The sequence below is a fragment of the Camellia sinensis genome, chromosome 5, assembly GCF_055761805.1.
Source record: "Camellia sinensis isolate YWXY chromosome 5, ASM5576180v1, whole genome shotgun sequence".
NCBI lineage: Eukaryota > Viridiplantae > Streptophyta > Magnoliopsida > Ericales > Theaceae > Camellia > Camellia sinensis.
In genome coordinates this window covers 40,793,870-40,817,878 of record NC_138965.1, presented here as the reverse complement: position 1 = coordinate 40,817,878, position 24,009 = coordinate 40,793,870, and the positions used below count along the sequence as shown (strand labels likewise).

Sequence of the window (24,009 nt, the reverse complement as noted above, 5' to 3'; positions counted from 1 at the left end):
GGTAGCACCATCAAACCATTTTCAAATAAACAAACATGAAACGTTTTGTTCCAATTTAGGCGATCCAGTCTATACTTGTATGCTGTGCGCATCACATAGTAAATCTAGGCTAATAACCGGAATAAGAACGCATAAAGTTTTCAAAACTAGATATCATGGTTAGTAGAGGCCGATCTTTGATCGGGCGAGTGGGGGTGCTCACGAAGTGACCTTCCCCAATCGTACCCAAGTTCCTGAGCCGAGGCAACTTTGGTGATGACGGACACGTGACCTTAGGCAACGAGTCAGGGTTTCCTAAATTTCCCCAAAATAAAATATTTAGGTGGCGACTCTGTATCTGGCAAAGCAGTCCATGTTTGGCACTTCTTTCAAAAAATCTGTTTTCTCAAAACGATTTGCCGGATTTGGACTCTTTGGTTCAGATTAAGAACCGTGACAATTTGAGAGTCCTGAACTGTAGTGAGCCCAAAATGAACAGAACGGGACTCACCCTCCCGGGGCGTTCGGGGACGTCTACAATGGGCACGTCCGAATTGGGAAACCATTGTATATTTTAAAACATTTTCCAAATGCCTCACGGGGCAGGTACAAATGTGGGTGGGCCAACCTAATGTGGAAGACCATAAAAGACTGTACGCTTTTTTTCAAATGTGTCAGGGCATAGAATACAGAACAATCATAAATTACCATTACTAATTACAATGGGCAAAAACGAAAATTAGCACATAATCGGACTTCCAAGAGTATTAAATAAAAGTTGAGACTAATTAATTCACAAGTCATTCATTTGGGATTTGTAGGTCAATTATCCTTAAAACAATTTTCATTAGAAATTGTCGACAACATCAGAATTGAAGGTTTTGGGCCTATGTTAAAATATTTAAATGAGATTTTTTTTTTATATATTTTTATATCACGATTTTTTCTGCAAATACTATTTTGTCAATTTAAATAATACATGCATTTGGAAACTAATTTAATCGTTTTATATAATTCAATAGGAAATTTTGTAATACACACTCTATTTTGGAGAGTTTTTTTGTGAATATTCTAAAAAATTAAACTATTTATATAAATAACTAACTTTTCAAATTATTCATCAAACTAACCTATTTTTTAAAATCACAAGTTCAAAATACGGTTTCACAGTGAAATCGCTTTTTGAACATGTAATTTCATATTAACATAGCCACATCGATAACAAGAAGTTAATAATGATGAATGTTTGATAATGCAAATCAATATTTAAAATAACCAAATATATTAAGTAAAAATTATTTAAATCTTTTTAATAATTGTAATTTATATGATTTAAAATTTTAAATGACACTTATAGTGTAAGTTAAAATTTGAAAATTTTGAAGTAATATAATATTTATTTAATTTTAACTAAATTTACTACAACCACTACCACCCTCCCATTACTACAACACTATCGCCATAACCACTATCATCGCGACACCTCCACCATCACCACTACAATATGAAAATGAAAAAATAAAATTCCAAATTTTTTATTTTGTTCATATTAAACAACTCATCCGAGTTTATCATTTAAATCTGTTTTACTTTTCAAACCTAATAATATGACAATCAAATTAAATATCTAAGACAACTCTTTATCATATCTTTTTTAATCATCAACTAATCATCTCACTTATACATCATTGGGTCTAAAAAATTAATCTACAAATTTCTTTAAAATTTTATCAAATATTTTTTGAGTTAGAAAATTCAACACTCAGTATTATCAAAACACCAGCTAATTAACTAAGGAGAAAATTTTATGAAAAAAGGCACACCTCAATTAGATTTTTACATACCATAAACCAATTGTGAGCAAACACCTTAACCACAAACAAAGACAAGTGAAAATGGACATGATTGGAAAAAGGAGGCAAACAAAGCATAAGCACTTCTATCAAAACAATTTACAGAACGCCTTCTCAAACTAACTAATCAACTACAAAGTCTTCTGTCCAGAGACTAATTAAGCAATAAAATCCAACCAGAATAACAACAAAACCAAGATAAATAGCAAGTCATTTGCAAACTGTCTTCTCCAATGAATGATTAGACTCCCCAGAGAGCACATCCATCTCCAAACCTTAAATAAAGTAGAATACCTCCTCTACCATGCTTCAAGTTGCCACTGGTTAGCAAAGCACATGTCAGAAATTCCAAAGTAAAATAAATAACCCAGTAACAACTTCAACAAAAGCAGAGAAAAGATTGAAAATTCATAGTAGTTATTCAAAATCCTTAACATCATGAAGAATATCCAGCATATATATATATATATATATAATTAACATATTAACATCACACAACATATCATAATTATAAGAAGAAAGAGCAAGAATTATTACCTACCGAATCTCTCACTGGTCCCGAAGCAGCCAATTGCCGAGTTAGTGCACAAAGGTTGAGGTTATAGACCGCCACAAATGGAACAATCCACCCAATGACAGCGGAGGCGGAAGACTTTTCTATTCACGGGATGTACTGTAGAAGCATTTCCAGGAACGACATTTCCATAGATAGAGAATTGTAATTGGGATGCTTCTTCACTAGTTGATTGGCTACTCTTCTCTTCTTGCTCCTTGTACACAAGATGGACTCCGACCTCCTTCACTTGAAAATCTTCATTTCCAACCACTGAAATATTCAGTTCATCCCCACCTTCCAACTGATTTTATAGCGACCCCGGTCTTCTCCTATTTGATTATTGTATCCGGACTTAGGTTCCGTAGATTCTGTCTTTGTATAATTGTTGTTGTTGTCCCTTATTTGCTCATTTGGACTTATAGGATGTGTTGGGCAGGTTTGTTTCAGGTTGGTTGGGTTTAGAAATCAAGTGTTGCTGTCCAGAATTTTGGATTTTCGCTCGAGCTAGGAGTTGTCGCTCGAGCGAGCTATTATTTTTGGTTCTTCGCTCGAGCCGGGGTTTGGTAGCTCGAGCGAGAGGTTGCGTCTGATTTGGACCTGTAGCTGTGCATTCTTGGCTCGAGCAAGCTTTTCTTCGCTCGAGCGAGTTAGTTTGTTCATCGCTCAAGCAATAGTTCCTTCGCTCGAGCGTGTGTCTGGTTACAGACCTGAGGGTTTGAGTCCTTCGTTCGATCGAGTTTTCTTTCGCTCGAGCGAGCTTTTGGGTTGTTGGCTTGAGCAAGGTTTTCTTGGCTCGAGCGTAGGTTTTCTGTGTCTAGTCGCTCGAGCGACCAAGTCTTCGCTCGAGCGAGCCGGTCAGGTTTAATTAGGCAGCAACGTGTTTCAGATCAGTTTTTCATTCCCTTTCAGATTCCAAAACCCTAGGTTCGAGTTCTCTCTCCCTCTACAGACCTTCTCTCTTAGGATTGATCTACTTAGAGTGAGTTTCTACCTTAGATCCTTTATTAAAAAGATAGAGTGGGTCGAGGGCTTCCATTTAATCTGAATTGTTGGTAGTTTGGAGCACTTTGGAGTTTGGGCTTTCATCTCCATCTTCTCTTTTGGGGCTATTTCTTCGAGGTAGGGATTTCCTACTCCATTTTATAGGTTTTGTTCTAAGTTTTGGTATTTTGATAGGTTGGGGATACTTTGGAAAATTTTGGGAAAAACCCTGGTTGTATTATTAAATCAATTTGTATGGTTAAATTCATGGAATTGGGAAAAGATGGTTAAATTCATGGAATTGGGGAATTTATGGATTAAATGGCGTAGTTGGATAATTTGAAACATTTGTCTATTGAATTGTTGACATAGTTATTTTCAGTTTAGAAATAACTGTTTTGGGCTATCGGTGGAGGATAGTCGTGATTGTTGTAGACATTGCATGTGGATTAGGAATAACTGAAACTAATCACATTGGTTAAGTCATTAATTTTGTCTATTGCATTGATACAGAAAATATGTGTGTTGATTGAGCATTGCATTTGCATACATTGTTTTGTGTGGGAGGAGATAGGGGATGTACTCCACGGTTTAGGGGAAGATAGGGGATGGACCTCTAAACCGGATTTTGTTTGGGAGGAGATAGGGGATGGACTCCATTAGCATCACTTTTATGTTTGCTTATTTATATAGAAGTGTTTTATTGATACAGCACTAAAATGTGTATCAATCTGGAAGTATGAAGTGTTTTGATTTGAGCTTGAGTCTCATTTGTTTGTTGATATTGGAAGGATGTGAATATGATATATGTAATTCACTGTTGTAAGTTTGGCCAGGTTCTGAGCCATGTTGATAAAATTGGAAAGTAAAACGTGTCTTAGACAATAGTGTCATGAGACTGTAAAATGAAGTAATTGGTTACCTTGGTTAACCACCTGTTGAATGCTATTGCTTTATTCATTGCTTATATGTGGTTTAGTATATTTCTACTGGGCTGTGGCTCACCCTATATGGGAACATCATTTTCAGGTTCAGGTGATAAGCTACCTCCAAGGACTTAGCTTGGAAGGGACTTGGACTTTGAAGACTATCTTTAGTTAATTGTCTTTATTTATTGGTACATGTAAACATCCAAGCCTAGGGCTTTTCTTGTATTGAGTTATAACTCATCTTTTTGTATCCAAGGGTTGGCTTGGAAAGATGTAAGCCTGTAGGGCATTTTATTCGATGTTACATGTAATGCTTTTATTTTGTAATACTCTGATGAATGAATTAATAAATTGTTTTCTTTAAATAATGCATGTCAATTGTATATGTATATAATGGGTTTATTTCGAGGGCGTTTCAGATTTTCAATCTTCCAATAACTTAACCACATCATATCCTCATCAGCTTCTGGAATGCCAAAGACATATGGGGAGTGGCTCCAAATCAGACTCTTGGTTGTATTATTGATGATAGTATGTGCGTCACAATTATGGTCAAGATATTTTGGATTATTGGAAAGTGCATAAATAGAACACACACTCAAGGCTTGAATTCTGAAATGTGATGGAACAATTAAAGATATTGAAGATCCTCTATTTTTAAGATTAAACCAAGTTGGAATCTTGCTTCCCGGAATATTAGCGTAAAATATATGAAGTTCACGACATCCCTGCACCAAAGAAACCATAATTTATTATTTTTATTTTTGTTTTTTTTAGAGAGAGAGAGTAGGAGAGAGAGAAAGAGACCTGGGGAAGCTTCCTTGAATTCTTTGAGTTCTTACTTGAAAGCGTAACAGTTGGGCTTCCCATCTCCACGTCACTATTCCCTATGGATTCTAACTTAATGGAGCCCATGTCCTCAACTATATTGCCGTACATATCATAGACTAGTAATGGTCTCCAATGCTCAATCACAACAAATTGATTATCCCATGTGTTATTATATTGCATGGTTGATGGAGCTGAATGAAACGCACATTTTGAGTAGTAAAACCCTCCCATATTCCGACACATTATAATTGCATCATAAAGGTTCTCGAATTCTATGGTTGATGATGGAAATGATTGAAATATTACTTTCTCCAATAATGTACATTTAGTGACCGACAATACTTTCAAATTTTGCTCCACTGTAAGTGATTGAAGCCTTTTACACTCTTCTAATTCAAGGATCTGAAGCCCAGTAACGCCTCCAATGCTATTTGGGAGGCTACAAATTGGATTATTGCTCAGATTTAATATCTGCAATGAGGATAGGTTACTAAGATCCTTTGGAAAAGCATCCTCCAATAAATTGCAATCCACAAGACTTAAGTGTATTAGAAACCGTGGTAAAAGAGCCCATGAAATTTCTACACTTTTTCTTGGTTTCGATAAAGAAGGCCAAATGAATGAATACCATGTTTTGACCTCCTTAATGGTAGAGAGTAATTGACTTATGATAGTTCCATTTGCATTGAACCTTGTTAAAGAATCCATAGTCCCCATCTCTATTGGCAATTCCTTAATATTTGAGCAACCTGAGATGTCAAGTGTTTCCAAAAATTTTAGCATAACAATGCTTCTTGGAAGCTTCCTTAGATTTTTGCAATCTTTTAAATTTAATAAAACAAGTCTCTGAAGATGTCCAATAGATTCATGAACCTCTACCAGCCGTGCACAATTTTCAAGTATTAGTTGCTCAAGATTGGGTACTTCCAAGAAATTTGGAGTTTTGGAAAGGCAATGGGAATGACTAAGATCAAGGATTTTTAATGACTCGAGAAACTGTAATAGAAAAAAAAATGTTGGTTATTGTTTCTTTTAATTCTCAAACAAAATTGAAATGAAAACAAACAAATGAGTAACATACCTTGGTTCCTTCCCAAACCTTTTGCAAGTTGCTATACTGCATGTCAAGAACAACCAGGTTATCCAAAGGGAAATCATTGCATATAGAGTTGAAAGAGAATCCATGCCAACACAACCATCGTAATCCTTTCGGAAAATTTTCAAAGCTTCCATTGACTTGTAAATTTCTGAGTTGCAAAAGTTTTAGTTTGTGCATCCTTGCGAATGAATCAACTTCCAAAGCTATCTTATCTGAATTTCGTAGAGTAGTGCCTACTGTCTGCCAGGAAAAGATGCCAAAACAAAGTCTTTTAAATGAATTTCCTACATTTGACAACAATGTTGTGCTGAGGAATTCTTCAAAATGACATTTTCTTTTGATACCGAAGACTATCCTGTCATATTTATCCTCCAAAAAATTCATATCAATTTTGAGGCCTTCAATTTTTCCTGTCCCCTGACAAAGAATGAGAGGGAGACGACACTGATCAAGAAGAGTAATACTATACAAACAAATGTTTTGTACAATTACTTTCCGATGTACCAAAAAACAAAATGTTTTGTACAAAATTCTCATAACAAATGATATGTAACTTTCATTTCAAATGAAAACACCACCAATGTAACTTACAAATAAATTTTTTTTTTGGTATGAGGTTTCTAATTTTGGATCATGTTTTAATAATAAATAACTACACAAATACATACAAATATAAATGAGGAGTAGGCTTAATTCTTACAGTATTTTCTCTCAAGACATTGAAGGAATCTTTATGATTCCATAGTCTAGTACGTTCTCCCGGTTCCTTAGGTGATTCTTGGCGAACAATTTCTCTTCCCATTTCTTGAACCAATTGATGCATCACTAGCTTTTTGTGTTCATCAACCGTTAACAGACATCTATCAATGAGATTTCGAATCCCAACCGTTGTGTAAAAATCACACCCATCTAGAATGGTAACTACCCAATCTTCATCCATCCCAACAAAAAAACAAGCAACATGGAGGAACAAATTTTTGTCGTGGTCATCTTGTAAAGAGTCATAGCTTATTTTGAGCTTTTCAACAACTTCATAATCGGGGATTGCTTTCAATTTTTCTAGTTGACTTTTCCAGACATTTAAGTTTTTCCCAAATAGAGAAGAACCCAAAATTTTAATAGCTAGTGGAAGCCCTCCATAGTATTGTACCATCCTTTCCGAGTCCTCTATGAAATCATCAATGGGACAATTTTTCCCAAAGGCATGCCAACTAAAGAGCTCCAAGGATTCATTGTAATTCAAATTTTCAACCTTGTGAACCAAGTAAACTTCATGAGCCCTTAGCAACCTCTCACGTCTAGTGGTTATAATGATTTTACTACCTTGAGAAAACCAATCTCGCATTCCAAGTACTGCATCTAATTGGTCCATTGTATCCACATCATCAAGAATTACAAGAACTCTTTTGCAACATAATGCATCTTTAATTTTAGCAATCGCTTCATCAACACTGTACAAATTTTCCTTTCTTCCTTTTAAAATGTCTGAAAGAAGTTGTGTTTGTAATTGAAGTAAACCATTGGGTTGTTTTAGAATTTCTCTTACATTTGCAAGAAAGCTGCTGCATTCGAATCTTGAGAAGTTTGAATTATATAGAAATTTGGCAACAGTTGTCTTCCCTATTCCTCCTATCCCACAAATTGTGACTATACCAACATCACTACACTCATCTTGTAACCAAAGCCCAATATTTTTGGCTCGAGATTGTATTCCAATCAAGTAAGGAGAATGTCCCAAGGTTGTGCGTCTTAGTTTGTCTGCAACCACTTCTACAATTTTGTAGATAAATTTTGACTCGAATCTGAAGATAACATCGAGATTAAAAATAAAGCACAGTAAGAATGCCATGACTTAAACTTAATAATATATTCTAATGCAATAATGAACAAAATGACTATGTTATTCTCTTTGTTTTCTAGGTAAAACTATGTTATTCTCTTTGTTGAAACAATTGGGCGACTCCTAGATGAAAATAAAAGGGTTTTCACAATCATGGTTGTGCATCAATATTCCTTTTTGCAAATTTTTTTATTTATATAGTAAGGTAAGCTATTAAAATTTTTGAAGAATAGTCTAATTTTTTCAATAAATTTTTTAAGGTTAATTAAACCAAAACCCCCTTGTCTGTTAGTAAATATCATTTACCTTCACAACTATGAATCGATATTTTTTTGACCCTTTCAACTATAAAAGCGTATCACTTTCAACCCCGCTAGACCACCTCTTGAATTAGTAAATTTGTATGATTTTTATATTTACGAGGGTCAATATGTACAGATTTATAGATAAGGTATAGTGATACTACTAGTTGAGGGGATCTATCTTGGTGTAATTAACCCAAATTTTTACGGTTGGAATAGATTAACTTAATATCATCTTTTCAAGTAGCTTAAAAGGAAGAAGCATCTCAAAAAACATAGTTAATAAATTCAAGTTTGTTTAGGGTATTATGAAGAATTTCTTGTGAACCAAAGAAACCGACTTGTAATATGTTGGAATGTTCCCTTGAGGAAAATTTAACTCCTGCATTTGAAGGTTATCTTCTAAAAATTAAAAGACGTCAAACTCTTGGAGCTAAGAAAAAAAAAATTCATCCCAAATTTTGATAAATAATTCTCAATTTAAAAGACCCTCACTACAACAAAAACACATTTTAGTGGCACTATATTAGTGACATGTTTTTAGAAAATGTCACAAAAATAATATTTGGTGGCACGTTTTAGGAAAATGTCATGCAAACATAAAAGGTTCTAGTGACATTTCTATAAAGAAGTGCCACATCACTATAACAAGAATGTGATTTAGTGACATAAATTTTATGGCATTTTATAAAACAGCGACACAAAAAAATATTTTAATGACATTTATCAATATATGCCACTAAACTAAGTAGATGTAAGTTACTTTTTATGGCATTGAGTCAAAAGATGCCACTAAACGTTAATAATAATGACATTTTTTAAAAAAAATGTCATTAAGCTAAGTAGGTGTCACTAAGTTTTTTTTTTTTTTTTTTTTTTTGGCTGAAGGGTTGTGAATAGAAGAACCATGGATGTTTACAGAGCAACAGGAGGGTAGTGACGATGTTGTTCAATGATCTCGGCTAGCGACGGTCTTGCTTGACGATCTCCGGCAGCAGTGTGTCTAACGTTGTGGACTGTTGCTCTAGCAAGCCGTCACTCTCCTCAACTCTCTCTCTCTCTCTCTCTCTCTCCCTCTCTATAAATACATTTGGATCAAACTTTTTCAGTTGTGAAGTGATCAAGTACTTTTATTCTATTTGATTCTTAAATGTTTTATATATCTATGTATAATATATGCGACTCTGTATGTATATCTAAATTTATGTCTTTTGAATTTTAGTGTTCTACTTCAAAATTAGAAAACATGTTTTATTGATTTTTATTTATTTATGCTTGTATTTTAGGATTTAGTCAACCTTGTCTTTTATGAATCTATAGTTATTGCTTTTGATTCACAGACAAAAGGAATTGAAGCTAGGGTTTCATAAACTCTTCGTCTGATTGCCATTGTTTACATTCAAAATTATAGGTGTAAAATGGAATTGAACAATATATGGGATTAAAAGCACAGTTTAATTGTTATTGAAATTGGAAGTCTATCAGATGTTCTGGTTGGTTCTAGAACTTCCATTTTGCTAATGTATTCCTTGTGCACTTGATGCTAAATTCCTATTCTTCTAATGTATCCCATTCTGCTTATGTATATATCCCATTCTGTTTATTTTATAGGCTGCTATTCTTCCATGGTCACAAGTTGTGACACTTCATGAATTAAATTCTCTGATTTGTGGCACACAGAACACAAACTTTGGTTTTATTATAAGGGTTTCTATTTGAGTGAGCTTTTTGAAATTTTTTAATTTTTTTTTAATTTTTTTTTTCAAAAACTAATATGGTGAAATAAATGGGGAAAAGTTTCATTAATTTCAGATGATTTTCTCTTTTGGGGGGTGGAACTAATCTTTGAAAATTCAAAATTGTATATATATGTGTATATTTATCAAGCTACTCTGTTAATATGCTAAGTCCCTTTTTTGGTTATGGTATAGATGTATTTGTCTCAAGATGCAGGTTGTGTACTCTTGACTAGTTTTAGTTTGTAGAAAACTTGTATGTTTTTTAAGTCCCACAATTTTACCCACAATGATAATTTAAGACCCAATTTTTTGTCTTAAATATTACTATATCTATATCTATACTATATATATAAACAAATGTAGTGGAGTATGAGAATTCTCCAAACTCTTAATACTAAATTCTTATGAATTCTCTCTCCTATGTGTCACTTTTCAATTCTCCTCTCCCACTTTTCTTAATTTTTAATTATTTCTCAATTATCTAAATCTCAAAAGCCAAAAGAATTATATATATTTAAATAAAATGATAAATATTTAAATATGAGCAACAAAGAGGTAGAGATAAAAATATAAAATAAATAAAATAAAAAGATAACTATCAAATTTCAACTACAAAATAATATAAAGAGTCAAATAAAAGATAAAATAAATAAATAAATAAAAAATATTACGAGTCAATTAATTATAAAAATAAAAAAAGTTAACTATTTATATATGAACAATTAAAAAAATTAAATAAAAAAATATTACGAGTCAAACGATTTTTAAAATAAAAAGGTAATTATGTATATATGAATAAAAAATAAATATAGATGAAAAAATATACAAAAATAAAAATATAACTATTTAATGAAAATTCAAATAAAAGATAACAAAATATTTAAATAAAAAAAAAGAATAAGATTGGGATATAAATATCCCAAAAAGATGATAATTTTTTTAGCAATCTATATTTATCTTTTGTTAGTTTGTTATAGAATTTCTATATATTTCAACTTAATCTTTTTAAAGTTTATCTTTAAGTGAAACTTAATATTTTATCTTTTAAAATCATCAATTACTTATCCACACAAATTTTAAACATGATAGAATTTCATATATATCTTTTGTTTAAACATAATCTAAAATAAATAAAATAAAAAGATAACTATTCAAATTTCAACTACAGAATAATATAAAGAGTCAAATAAAAGATAAAAATAAATAAATAAATAAAAAATATTACGATTCAATTAATTATAAAAATAAAAAAGTTAACTATTTATATATGAACAATTAAAAAAAAATTTAAATAAAAAAATATTACGACTCAAATGATTTTTAAAATAAAAAGGTAATTATGTATATATGAATAACAAATAAATATAGATGAAAAAATATACAAAAATAAAAATATAACTATTTAATGAAAATTCAAATAAAAGATAACAAAATATTTAAATAAAAAAAAAGAATAAGATTGGGATATAAATATCCCAAAAAGATGATAATTTTTTTAATGATCTATATTTAGAATTTCTATATATTTCAACTTAATCTTTTTAAAGTTTATCTTTAAGTGGAACTTAATATTTTATCTTTTAAAATCATCAATTAGTTATCCATACAAATTTTAAACATGATAGAATTTCATATATATCTTTTGTTTAAACATAATCTTTTTAAAATAAAAACAAGTTCCTGCAAAAGAAACCATGAACAGAAAATTGGGGGGAAAACAATCAATATTGAGCCATTTCTGATCCCTTTTCGGTGCCTAAAAATCTTAAATATTTGCTTTACATTTGAAATGTGTACTTGCATGAGTTTTTGCATTTGTAAGAAAGTGAGTTCATATAAATGAACATTATTATTTTTAAAATTTTTTTTTTGTTACAATCTGTATTTTTCCTTATTTCTTTCTTTTTGTTAATAATTTGTCATTTAATTGAGATTTTATTCTTTTTTTATATTTATAAAAGCATTGCTATTATCAATTTGTAACTCTCTCACTTATTGATTATTTTTTTGGGTGTAGATGTTAGATTGAAAATGAAGAATCAAAATTTATTGGATATGGGATATACTTTAAATGTATTAATCAATTGATTTTTTATTGTTGATTATCCTATTGAAATAATTCATGATTAAATTTATTTTTAGTAACTCATTTCCTTTGAGAACTAAACCACAAATTTCTTCTTTGTTTAAATTATTTATTTATTTATTTAGATTCAGAGTTTGAGCAAATGGAAGATATTTCATATTTAAAATGTTAATTTTTTTTTGAATAATTTAAATATTTATATTCTTTATGTTTGTCAATTCAAGTATAATGCATTTTCAAACATTTTTTTTTTAATTTTTTTATAATCATTCCAAACCTATTTGTGTTTAATGAATCAATATAACGAAAAAACAAATAGCATGTAAAATTTTAACCACCCACTAATTAAATATAATGGGAATTAAAATTAATTTTATTTTAATTTATTATATTATATGAGATGATTACTGTAATGTCTACTATTGATTAAGCAAAATTAGTGTTACTTTTATTTAATATATTAGTCATTCTGATTAATTATAATATGCATTTATTACTCTACTTTTGATTTTCTGAAGTAACTCTTAGATAAATTAGCTATTATATATGTGATGATTTACTAATGTATGATACTTTTTTAAAATTTTCAATAATGTGAAATATTAAATATTTTTAATGATGTGAAATAAGATTTATATACACAAACCAAATAAAAATATTAAGAAATATAAACAAATAGCAAATTTTTTTATAGTAATTATTGACTTTCTAAAATCCTGTGCATCGCACGGGTGACCACTAGTGTCTGTACTATAAGAAAAATAAGAAATGGAATCAACCAGTAAGCCCCGATTTGGCATTCATTTTGGGGCAAAATAATCACAAAAGGACAAAATTGAATATAAAATCCAACAAGAAAAAATACTACTTTTTACCCATAATCATTACACTTTTTCTCTCACAAAAATCAAAAAGTCCCAAAACAAAATCCAAATGAGGCAAAAAAAGTCCCAAAACAAAAAAGTTGGCTATATTAGCCAATGCCAAATGACCTCTTAATAGACCCACTTTTTTGAGAACTTGTATTTAGTTTGTCCATTATTGTTGTTGTCGTTGTTGTTGTTTTTTTTTTTTTTTTTTTTTTTGTTATGCTTTGACTTTGTTAGTGTGGTAATTTTTTTTATTTTAATTTTGACTATGATTTTTAACCTTGATAGTGTACTGGCACTCATAAGTGTCACTGAGGTTCCACTAAGTCTTCTTTAATGACAATTGGTAGTGTCACGAATAGTGTCTACTATGACATCAAAGTGTCATTGAAAGTCTTTAGCCTTGATGGTGTAATGGCACTTGCAAGTGTCACTGGTATCTACCGTGGCATGAATATGAATGACACTTATTCAAAACGCCACAAGACTAAAAAATGTCACTAGATGAGTAGTTTTGTGACACTTTCAAGTGTCACTAAACTAAGAAAATGTTGTAGTGCCTGGTATGAAATTCCAAAAAGGGTGATGCAAGTAATGCTTAGCTAAAAAAGGAAATGGGAGGAAATTACCCATCAGCTTGATTTTGTAAATTCATCCCTGCTAAATCTACAGCATCTCTGAGTGCTACCCTCCATTCTTGTATCTTGCCCTTCCATTCATCTTTTTTTCCAGCCCCTTTTGTATGGAATCTCTCTTCATGCCTCGTGAATGCTTCTTCGAAACTTTCCATTTGGTTCCTCACATGGGATGGATTCACGTGATAGAAGACAGGTAGCACTACATGCCCAGTGGTCCTACGTTTGAGGATCATCACAAGTTCATCAAGACACCAGCTCGAAGAAGCATAGTTTTTTGAGAAGACAACTATTGAAATCCTTGACTCTTGAATTGCTTTCTGCAACTCAAATTTAATATTTTCTCCTCTTTCAATCTCGTCATCATCTGTAACGCCCTCAAAATAATAACATTAAACCCATCAGATAATACAAGCATTTACATATAAACTAACCACATTCCTTTATTTCATTGAGTTTCAAGACAAAAGTATTACATGTTAACTTCATAACAAAATGCCCTACGGGCTTACAGCTTTCCAAGTTAACACTTGGTTACAACAAAGAGTTCTAACTCGTTTACACATTAAGCCCTTGGCTTGAAATTACATATAATACATCAACAGTAAAACGACAAAACTATGTCCGCCACTAGCCTCCCAGCTATGTCCTTGGAGGTGGCATGCTTCCTGTACCTGAAAAATGATATTCCCATATAGGGTGAGCCACAGCCCAGTAGAAATACACTAAACCAACCATGGACAATGACTAAAACATTAGCAATTGATAGTCGGTCTACACTGATACAATCACATAAATTACATATTTATGTCAACGACTTACAAGTCCCAATTACTTTTCATTTTCCCTTTTTAACAGATAAGCATGCTAGCTCTATCATCATTTCCACAGATATGTATAAAAACTATATCTCACATTCAGATAAGCATAAAAGCTATATCCACATTCTACAACAGATATGTATATCAACAATATCCACAGATAAGCATACAAGCTGTATCCACACTTCACAACACTTCACAAAGATAAGCATATGAGCTCTATCTTCACTTCTCTAGACAAGCATATGAGCTCTGTCTACGGAGTACATCCCCTATCTCCTCCAAATACCTATCCGGTTTAGAGGTCCATCCCCTATCTTCCCCTAAACCGCGGAGTACATCCCCTATCTCCTCCTCTACACACAACGTATATAAACACATTGGTTCTATATACAATCACACAATACAAACAATTAATGTATTCTAGCAACTGTCAAGTTCCATAACACATTCCATTGATTAGTTTCAGTTTGCCTAATCAACATACATTGTCTACAACAATCACGACTATCCTCCACCGATAGCCCAAAGCAGTTATTTCTAAAACAGAAAATAAATGCACAAATGGATATTCAATCAACATTTCATTTCCTCATTTCTCATCAATTAATTATCCCAATTAATTAAACAATGTAATTAGGCCATTTTCCATAATTACCATTTCAACCCTTAGGTCCTATTTTCATCAATGATTCAACAATCATTCCATTTTCTTCATGCCAAACATGCATCTAGGTTTATTATGAATGAAACCCCAACCTTTGTAAAATTACACAAAAGCCCCAAACTTTCACAAAATTACCCAACCAAGCCCAACATCTCAAAATACCAAAATTTAAGGACAAAACCCATAGAGAGGAGTAGGTTATCCCTACCTCAAATTCGGAGTTCCAAAGGAGAAGACAACAAAATCCAACGTGCTCCAAAACCCGAGATTTTCAGATTAAAAAGAAGCCCTCGACGATCAACAACTTTTTTGTAAAGGCCAAAGGTGAGTAGATCACTCCTACTAGATCAAAACCTAGAGAGAAGGTAGTATCTAGAGTGAGAGGCTCAACAATGGTGATTTTGGAAAAGTAAGAGAGAGAAGAGAAAGCAAAAAGTGATTTGGAAAGTCACAACTTCGGGTCTTTAACCCAGGTCTACGCTCGAGCGTAAAACACCCCGCTCGAGCGGCCACTCACAGACTTACGCTCGAGCGGCCAACCTCCCGCTCGAGCGCAGAATGCACTCGCTCAGCACTTTTGCAGAACCAGGCCTCCGCTCGAGCTCCCAACCCTACGCTCGAGCTCACAACACTGCACAACAAGATACTGGATGGACGTAATCTACGCTCGAGCGCCAACACCTACGCTCGAGCGTACAGGCCAAAAATCTGGGCAACTAGTTTTGGTTTCTAAACTCAACCAACCTGTAACAAACCCGCTCAACACATCCTATAACTCAAATACAAAGTAAGAAAGGATGTAAACAAGATAATAAACAACTACCAACATCCACGGACACATGTCCGGATCACTATACAACAAGGGTAACCCGGGATCGCTATAACCTCCCCCCCTTAAAGAATTTCGTCCCCGAAATTAAGCACAAGTTTTCAAAACAAGTTTTTTTCTCCCTTTTAATCAATGTTACACTTGAACTTTCAACAATTCGACCCATTACCGGTCATTCCATCCCTTTAACAAGAGACATATCACAATATGTAAACAACATATGTACTTTCAACATGCATCAACATTATGCACTATCCTGCCAATTTCAACAATATATTTAACACATATAATGTCACTTTCAACTTCCATATTAGGCAAGTTCCAAAACATACTTTCAATAAACAAAACATTTTCAATGTTTCACAACTTAAGACATATATAAAAGCTCTTAAGTTCAACAAAATGTAAAATTTAAATACAAGATTACATATCAACAAACAAGTCCGGATATTTCTTACGGACTTCCAACTCACGTTCCCAAGTGGCTTCCTCCACTCCGTGATGTTTCCACAAGACTTTCACCAAAGTAATGGTCTTGCCACGCAGGACCTGATCCCGCCTATCCAAGACCCGAACCGGTCTCTCCTCATACGAGGCATCCTCATCTACCTCTAAATCAGTCCAATCCAACACATGTGATGGATCTGGCTCATACTTCCGAAGCATACTCACATGAAACACATCATGCACTCCGGACAACTGCGGCGGTAAGGCTAACCGATAAGCAACCTCACCTATCCTCTCAAGGATCTCAAAAGGACCAATAAACCGAGGGGATAACTTCCCACTCTTCCCAAACCTCATCAGACCTCGTCTAGGTGATATCTTCAAAAAGACATGATCACCTACCTCAAACGCCAAAGGCCTCCTCCTACGGTCGGCATAACTCTTTTGTCGACTCTGGGCTGTAACAAGCCTCCTACGGATAAGCTCAACTTTCTCCGTCGTCTCCCTAACCAACTCCGGACCCAACAAAGGTGCATCACCCACCTCGGCCCAACACACTGGAGACCTACACGGTCGGCCATACAAGGCCTCAAACGGTGCCATACCGATGCTAGACTGAAAACTGTTGTTGTAGGCAAACTCTACCAATGGCAAGTGCCTCTCCCACGTCCCACTGAAATCCAGGACACAACCCCGAAGCATATCCTCGAGGATCTGAATAGTACGCTCGGACTGCCCGTCAGTCTGAGGATGATAAGCCGTACTAAAGGTCAACTTAGTGCCCAAGGCACTCTGCAAACTCTGCCACAACCTAGCAGTAAAACGAGGATCTCTATCTGAGACAATCGTCACTGGGACCCCGTGCAATCTCACTACGTCCCGAATATACAAATCGGCAAGATGATCTACCGAATCTCTCACGCGCATAGGAATAAAGTGCGCCGACTTAGTCAACCGGTCTACAACCACCCAAATAGCATCACTACCCCGCTGAGTCCTCGGAAGACCTACAACGAAGTCCATAGTGACATGCTCCCACTTCCACTCGGCAATAGGCAAGGGTTGCAACAAACCCGCTGGCCTCTGATGCTCGGCCTTCACTTGCTAGCAAGTAAGGCACTTCGATACGAAAACAGCCACATCTCTCTTCATACCCTGCCACCAAAACTGGCGACCCAAATCCTGATACATCTTAGTACCTCCCGGATGCACCGCAAGGCGCGAATGGTGAAACTCTCGGAGTACCCCCTCTCGGCAAGCCTCCGGTACAAACAAACGGTCTCGGTATCTCACACTCAGGTCGGGATACACCGTCAAACCCTTCTCAACTTTCCCACTGGAGATCTTTTCTCGGAGGGATTCTACCTCAAGGTCACCTCGCTGTGCCTCTAACACTCTAACCACAAGTGTAGGCTGCGCAACAACAGAAAACAAGGCCGCAGCCTCAACAGATTCGCCCAGTAGCAAATCAAACTCGCCAAGTGCTCCCAACATCACCCATTCCCGGATGGCTATACTAGCAACATCACTAATGGTCTTCCTACTAAGGGCATCGGCCACAACATTGGCCTTTCCCGGATGATAATGTAACTCAAAATCATAATCCTCGATGAACTCCATCCATCTCCTCTGCCTCAAATTCAAGTCTCTCTGGGTAAACAGATACTTCAAACTCTTGTGGTCCGAGAACACCTCGAACTTCTCACCATAAAGGTAGTGCCTCCAAATTTTCAAGGCAAAGATCACTGCTGCTAACTCTAGGTCGTGCGTGGGGTAATTCTTCTCGTGTATTTTCAACTGACGTGAGCCATAAGCTACCACTTTCCCCTCTTGCATCAACACACAACCCAAACCCTCTCGTGAGGCATCACAATAAACCGCATAACCCAACCCTCTCTCCGGAATAATCAATACCGGAGCGGTGGTCAATCTAACTTTCAACTCTTGGAACGACTTTTCACAAGCCTCACTCCACACAAACTTGACTCCCTTCCGAGTCAGTCTAGTCAACGGTGACGCTAACCTGGAGAAATCTTTCACAAACCGACGGTAATACCCAGCTAATCCCAGAAAACTGCGGATCTCAAACACACTCTTAGGCTGTGCCCAATCTTGCACTGCCTCAACCTTGGATGTATCAACAGACACCCCTTCCCCGGATACCACGTGGCCTAAGAATTTGACTTCCCTCAGCCAGAACTCACACTTCCCAAACTTGGCATACAGCCTATGGGCTCTAAGTAACTCAAGCACCACTCTCAAGTGTGCCTCGTGCTCCTCCTCAGAAGACGAATAGATAAGGATATCGTCCACGAAAACAACCACAAATCGGTCTAAGAACTCCCGGAAAATCCGGTTCATCAAGTCCATAAAGACTGCCGGTGCATTGGTAAGTCCGAATGGCATCACTAGAAACTCATAATGGCCATACCGCGTACGGAATGCCGTCTTCGGAATATCTTCCTCCCTGACCCTCAACTGATGGTAACCCGATCTCAAGTCTATCTTAGAGAAACAACGGGAACCCTTCAACTGGTCAAATAAATCATCTATACGGGGCATAGGGTACTTATTCTTAACCGTAGCCCGATTCAACTTCCGGTAGTCTATACACAATCTCAAGGCACCATCTTTCTTTTTAACAAAGAGTGCCGGTGCTCCCCACGGTGAAACACTAGGGCGAACAAAGCCCTTATCGAGCAATTCCTGGAGCTGAACTTTCAACTCAACCAACTCTGCCGGAGCAAAACGGTAAGGTGCCATAGAAATCGGCGCCGTACCAGGCACTAAATCAATAGAGAACTCTATCTCTCGGTGAGGTGGCAAACTAACAAGATCTTCGGGAAAGACATCCGAATACTCACAAACCACCCTCGGCAACACAATCTGTGTCTCAACACACTCACTACTCTCAAAGCTAGCAAGTAGACTACTAAGCTCACTTCGCCCTCGCGAATCAAACCCCGGTGGCAAAATACTACCAACCCGGTCTCCCAAGAAATGGAACCACTCCCCGCTCAAGGTACACAATGTAACCCTCTGGCGGTAGCAATCAATAACAGCCCGGTATGACGATAACCAGTCCATACCCAAAATAACATCAAAACCCTTCATGGGCATGACAACAAACGGAAAAGGAAGCCTATAGTCGGCGACCTCTATATCACATCCTCTAACACCCTGTTTCAGAATCAACTCACCACCCAAAGGTGATACCACACAAATAGGAGATGCTAACTGTGCTAACTCCAATTCCAAAACAGATGCAAATGCAGCAGATATAAAAGAATGAGATGCACCCGTGTCTATCAACACATTAGCAACTGAGTTGCAAAACAGAAAAGTACCTCTCACTACTGATGGAGCCGGTACTAAATCCTGCGCGGTAACAGCATACACGCGCCCCGTAGGCCCCTGGTCTACCTGCTCACCTCTCGGAGCAAAAGACTGCTGCACAGACTGGGATGACGAAGCTCCCGGATTGGCCCTCGAGGCCTGCACAGACTGAGCTGGCTGAAAACCCTGCGTCTGCCTAGAACCAGACGCTCCCGAAGTGGCACTCAACTGTGGGCAAAACCTCTTCATGTGCCCAGGTTGTCCACACTGATAACAAATCAAGAGCTGCCCCCTGCCCAAACTCTGACTCTGCGGTCTAGCTGAAGAAGAAGCAGCTTTCTGACCCCCACCCTTCTGCGGGCAAACTGAAACCTTGTGACCCAGCTGGCCACACTTGTAACAGGTGAAATCCCCCTGACCACCTCTCCCGGAGCCTGCACTCGGCACGGGGAAGGTCGATCTAGAGACTGCGCCCTGAGACTGCTGAGGGTTATAACCCTTCTGTCTCCTGCCATCACTCTGACTATCCTGGCTCCTCTTGGAGCCTCTCTGGCCCTCATCCTCCTCCTGCATCATAAGCTCCATATGAGCTGCAGCATCCACTAGGTGTCTATACTCTCGAATATAAGACCCACCAATTCTCAACTTGAGGCCCCGCCTCAACCTCCGCTCAAACTCATAGCAACGGCGTTCCTCAGACGCCACCAGTTCAGGTGCAAACCTAGACAGACTGGTAAAAGTAGCCTCAAACTCGGCCACTGACAAGCCCTGCTGATTAAGCCGGCTAAACTGATCCCTCAGCTTCTCCCTAGCTGCTGCTGATAAAAACCTCTCCTGAAAAGCATTCACAAACGCCTCCCAAGTACCACCAACACGAGCTTTCTCGTATTTCCACCATTGACCCGCATCTCCCTTCAGTTGAAAGGATGCCAAGGTCACTTTCAGTGCTCCGTCCTCGATGCCAAGCATCTCAAACGTCTTCGTTGTCTGTTCGAGCCATTCATCTGCCTTAAGCGGCTCTTTAGGATCCCCGATAAACTCGTCCGGATTACACCGGAAGAATTCCCTCTTCAAGAAAGAAGGCCCTGCCTCAGCTGCCTGATTCCCAGCTCTAAGAATACCCAAAGCTCCTGCTATCTCTCTGGCCAAGGCACCCATTGCCTGCTGACCTACTGGCTCGGCCACATTGGCCTGCCCAACTCCCTCCTGCACTGCCGGAATCTCACCCTGTAACGGTACTTCCTGCCTCGCAGGTCTACCACGCCTAGCACCTCTTCCTCGTCCTGACATCCTAATAAAGGCAACACAGAACGTTAGCACATTCATAGGTGTGCCGAAACTAATCACTCACGTCCTAATGCATGGACAACTGTAATTCACTCCACATAAGCACATAAACACATAAGCACTTACGAACTTCATTTCCGGATAATGATAGTCCCGAGACGTTACTAGAGTTCCGGTTAGAAACAGCATTGATCAAGTGCTTTTCCAACAAGACTCCCAGAAACTCAAGGATCCAATCAACATCCCAGAAATTAAATCCCATACCCACATAGTCACATAAGCATGTTATCAAATAAACACATAGCATATGGTACTACATCGACGTCTCTATCAAGCGAGACAAACCCATTGTGATCCTAATCACTTCCCACGTACCCAAAGTATTCGAACCCGGTACGCTCTGATACCAAGTTGTAACGCCCTCAAAATAATAACATTAAACCCATCAGATAATACAAGCATTTACATATAAACTAACCACATTCCTTTATTTCATTGAGTTTCAAGACAAAAGTATTACATGTTAACTTCATAACAAAATGCCCTACGGGCTTACAGCTTTCCAAGTTAACACTTGGTTACAACAAAGAGTTCTAACTCGTTTACACATTAAGCCCTTGGCTTGAAATTACATATAATACATCAACAGTAAAACGACAAAACTATGTCCGCCACTAGCCTCCCAGCTATGTCCTTGGAGGTGGCATGCTTCCTGTACCTGAAAAATGATATTCCCATATAGGGTGAGCCACAGCCCAGTAGAAATACACTAAACCAACCATGGACAATGACTAAAACATTAGCAATTGATAGTCGGTCTACACTGATACAATCACATAAATTACATATTTATGTCAACGACTTACAAGTCCCAATTACTTTTCATTTTCCCTTTTTAACAGATAAGCATGCTAGCTCTATCATCATTTCCACAGATATGTATAAAAACTATATCTCACATTCAGATAAGCATAAAAGCTATATCCACATTCTACAACAGATATGTATATCAACAATATCCACAGATAAGCATACAAGCTGTATCCACACTTCACAACACTTCACAAAGATAAGCATATGAGCTCTATCTTCACTTCTCTAGACAAGCATATGAGCTCTGTCTACGGAGTACATCCCCTATCTCCTCCAAATACCTATCCGGTTTAGAGGTCCATCCCCTATCTTCCCCTAAACCGCGGAGTACATCCCCTATCTCCTCCTCTACACACAACGTATATAAACACATTGGTTCTATATACAATCACACAATACAAACAATTAATGTATTCTAGCAACTGTCAAGTTCCATAACACATTCCATTGATTAGTTTCAGTTTGCCTAATCAACATACATTGTCTACAACAATCACGACTATCCTCCACCGATAGCCCAAAGCAGTTATTTCTAAAACAGAAAATAAATGCACAAATGGATATTCAATCAACATTTCATTTCCTCATTTCTCATCAATTAATTATCCCAATTAATTAAACAATGTAATTAGGCCATTTTCCATAATTACCATTTCAACCCTTAGGTCCTATTTTCATCAATGATTCAACAATCATTCCATTTTCTTCATGCCAAACATGCATCTAGGTTTATTATGAATGAAACCCCAACCTTTGTAAAATTACACAAAAGCCCCAAACTTTCACAAAATTACCCAACCAAGCCCAACATCTCAAAATACCAAAATTTAAGGACAAAACCCATAGAGAGGAGTAGGTTATCCCTACCTCAAATTCGGAGTTCCAAAGGAGAAGACAACAAAATCCAACGTGCTCCAAAACCCGAGATTTTCAGATTAAAAAGAAGCCCTCGACGATCAACAACTTTTTTGTAAAGGCCAAAGGTGAGTAGATCACTCCTACTAGATCAAAACCTAGAGAGAAGGTAGTATCTAGAGTGAGAGGCTCAACAATGGTGATTTTGGAAAAGTAAGAGAGAGAAGAGAAAGCAAAAAGTGATTTGGAAAGTCACAACTTCGGGTCTTTAACCCAGGTCTACGCTCGAGCGTAAAACACCCCGCTCGAGCGGCCACTCACAGACTTACGCTCGAGCGGCCAACCTCCCGCTCGAGCGCAGAATGCACTCGCTCAGCACTTTTGCAGAACCAGGCCTCCGCTCGAGCTCCCAACCCTACGCTCGAGCTCACAACACTGCACAACAAGATACTGGATGGACGTAATCTACGCTCGAGCGCCAACACCTACGCTCGAGCGTACAGGCCAAAAATCTGGGCAACTAGTTTTGGTTTCTAAACTCAACCAACCTGTAACAAACCCGCTCAACACATCCTATAACTCAAATACAAAGTAAGAAAGGATGTAAACAAGATAATAAACAACTACCAACATCCACGGACACATGTCCGGATCACTATACAACAAGGGTAACCCGGGATCGCTATATCATCTCTGAAGGTGCGAAATCCTGCATGCTTCAAAGCTGTGTAGAGGTGGTCAGTGAACGTCTTGCGAGTGTCTTCACCTCTGAAACTCAAGAACACATGATAACTACATGGAGAATCAGATGAGGTGTCTTGGGCTCTAACAATCCCCATTGGATTAAAGCCACACAAAAAATTAAGGACAGAAGCAGTGCTATAGGGTGGGATGAATGCTATCTATCAAGGCATCATAGGTATTTTATAGGAGATGCGTATATATAAACCATATTATAAAAAGTGTGAAGAACTCTTTTTTATTATTTTTTAAAATTTTAATTTTGTGAGAACTTATATTTAATTATTCTTATAAATAAATTATATGATGTGAATAATAAATTAAATATTATATGAACTATTTAATAAAATTAATATTGAATAAATTAGGTAAAAGCTATTCCAATTTAAAACACTAACAAAAATATTAGTAAAAATAATAGTTTTGTGAGTATTCAATGTTTGTTGTTTGTAAT

At 36.5% G+C, this 24,009-nt stretch overlaps 1 protein-coding gene across 1 annotated transcript; it reads right to left on the bottom strand.

Moving 5' to 3' along the window:
- Positions 1-4,672: 4,672 nt before the first annotated feature.
- On the bottom strand, positions 4,673-23,653 carry LOC145791363 (disease resistance protein RPV1-like). The gene is made up of 7 exons (XM_082871714.1): positions 23,498-23,653; positions 17,475-17,495; positions 13,694-14,019; positions 6,929-8,030; positions 6,211-6,468; positions 5,106-6,125; positions 4,673-5,026 (listed from the first exon to the last, which is right to left on the bottom strand). Exons 1-7 carry the CDS (start codon positions 23,651-23,653, stop codon positions 4,673-4,675), a joined length of 3,237 nt encoding a protein of 1,078 aa, XP_082727840.1.
- Between the last annotated feature and the right edge of the window lie 356 nt (positions 23,654-24,009).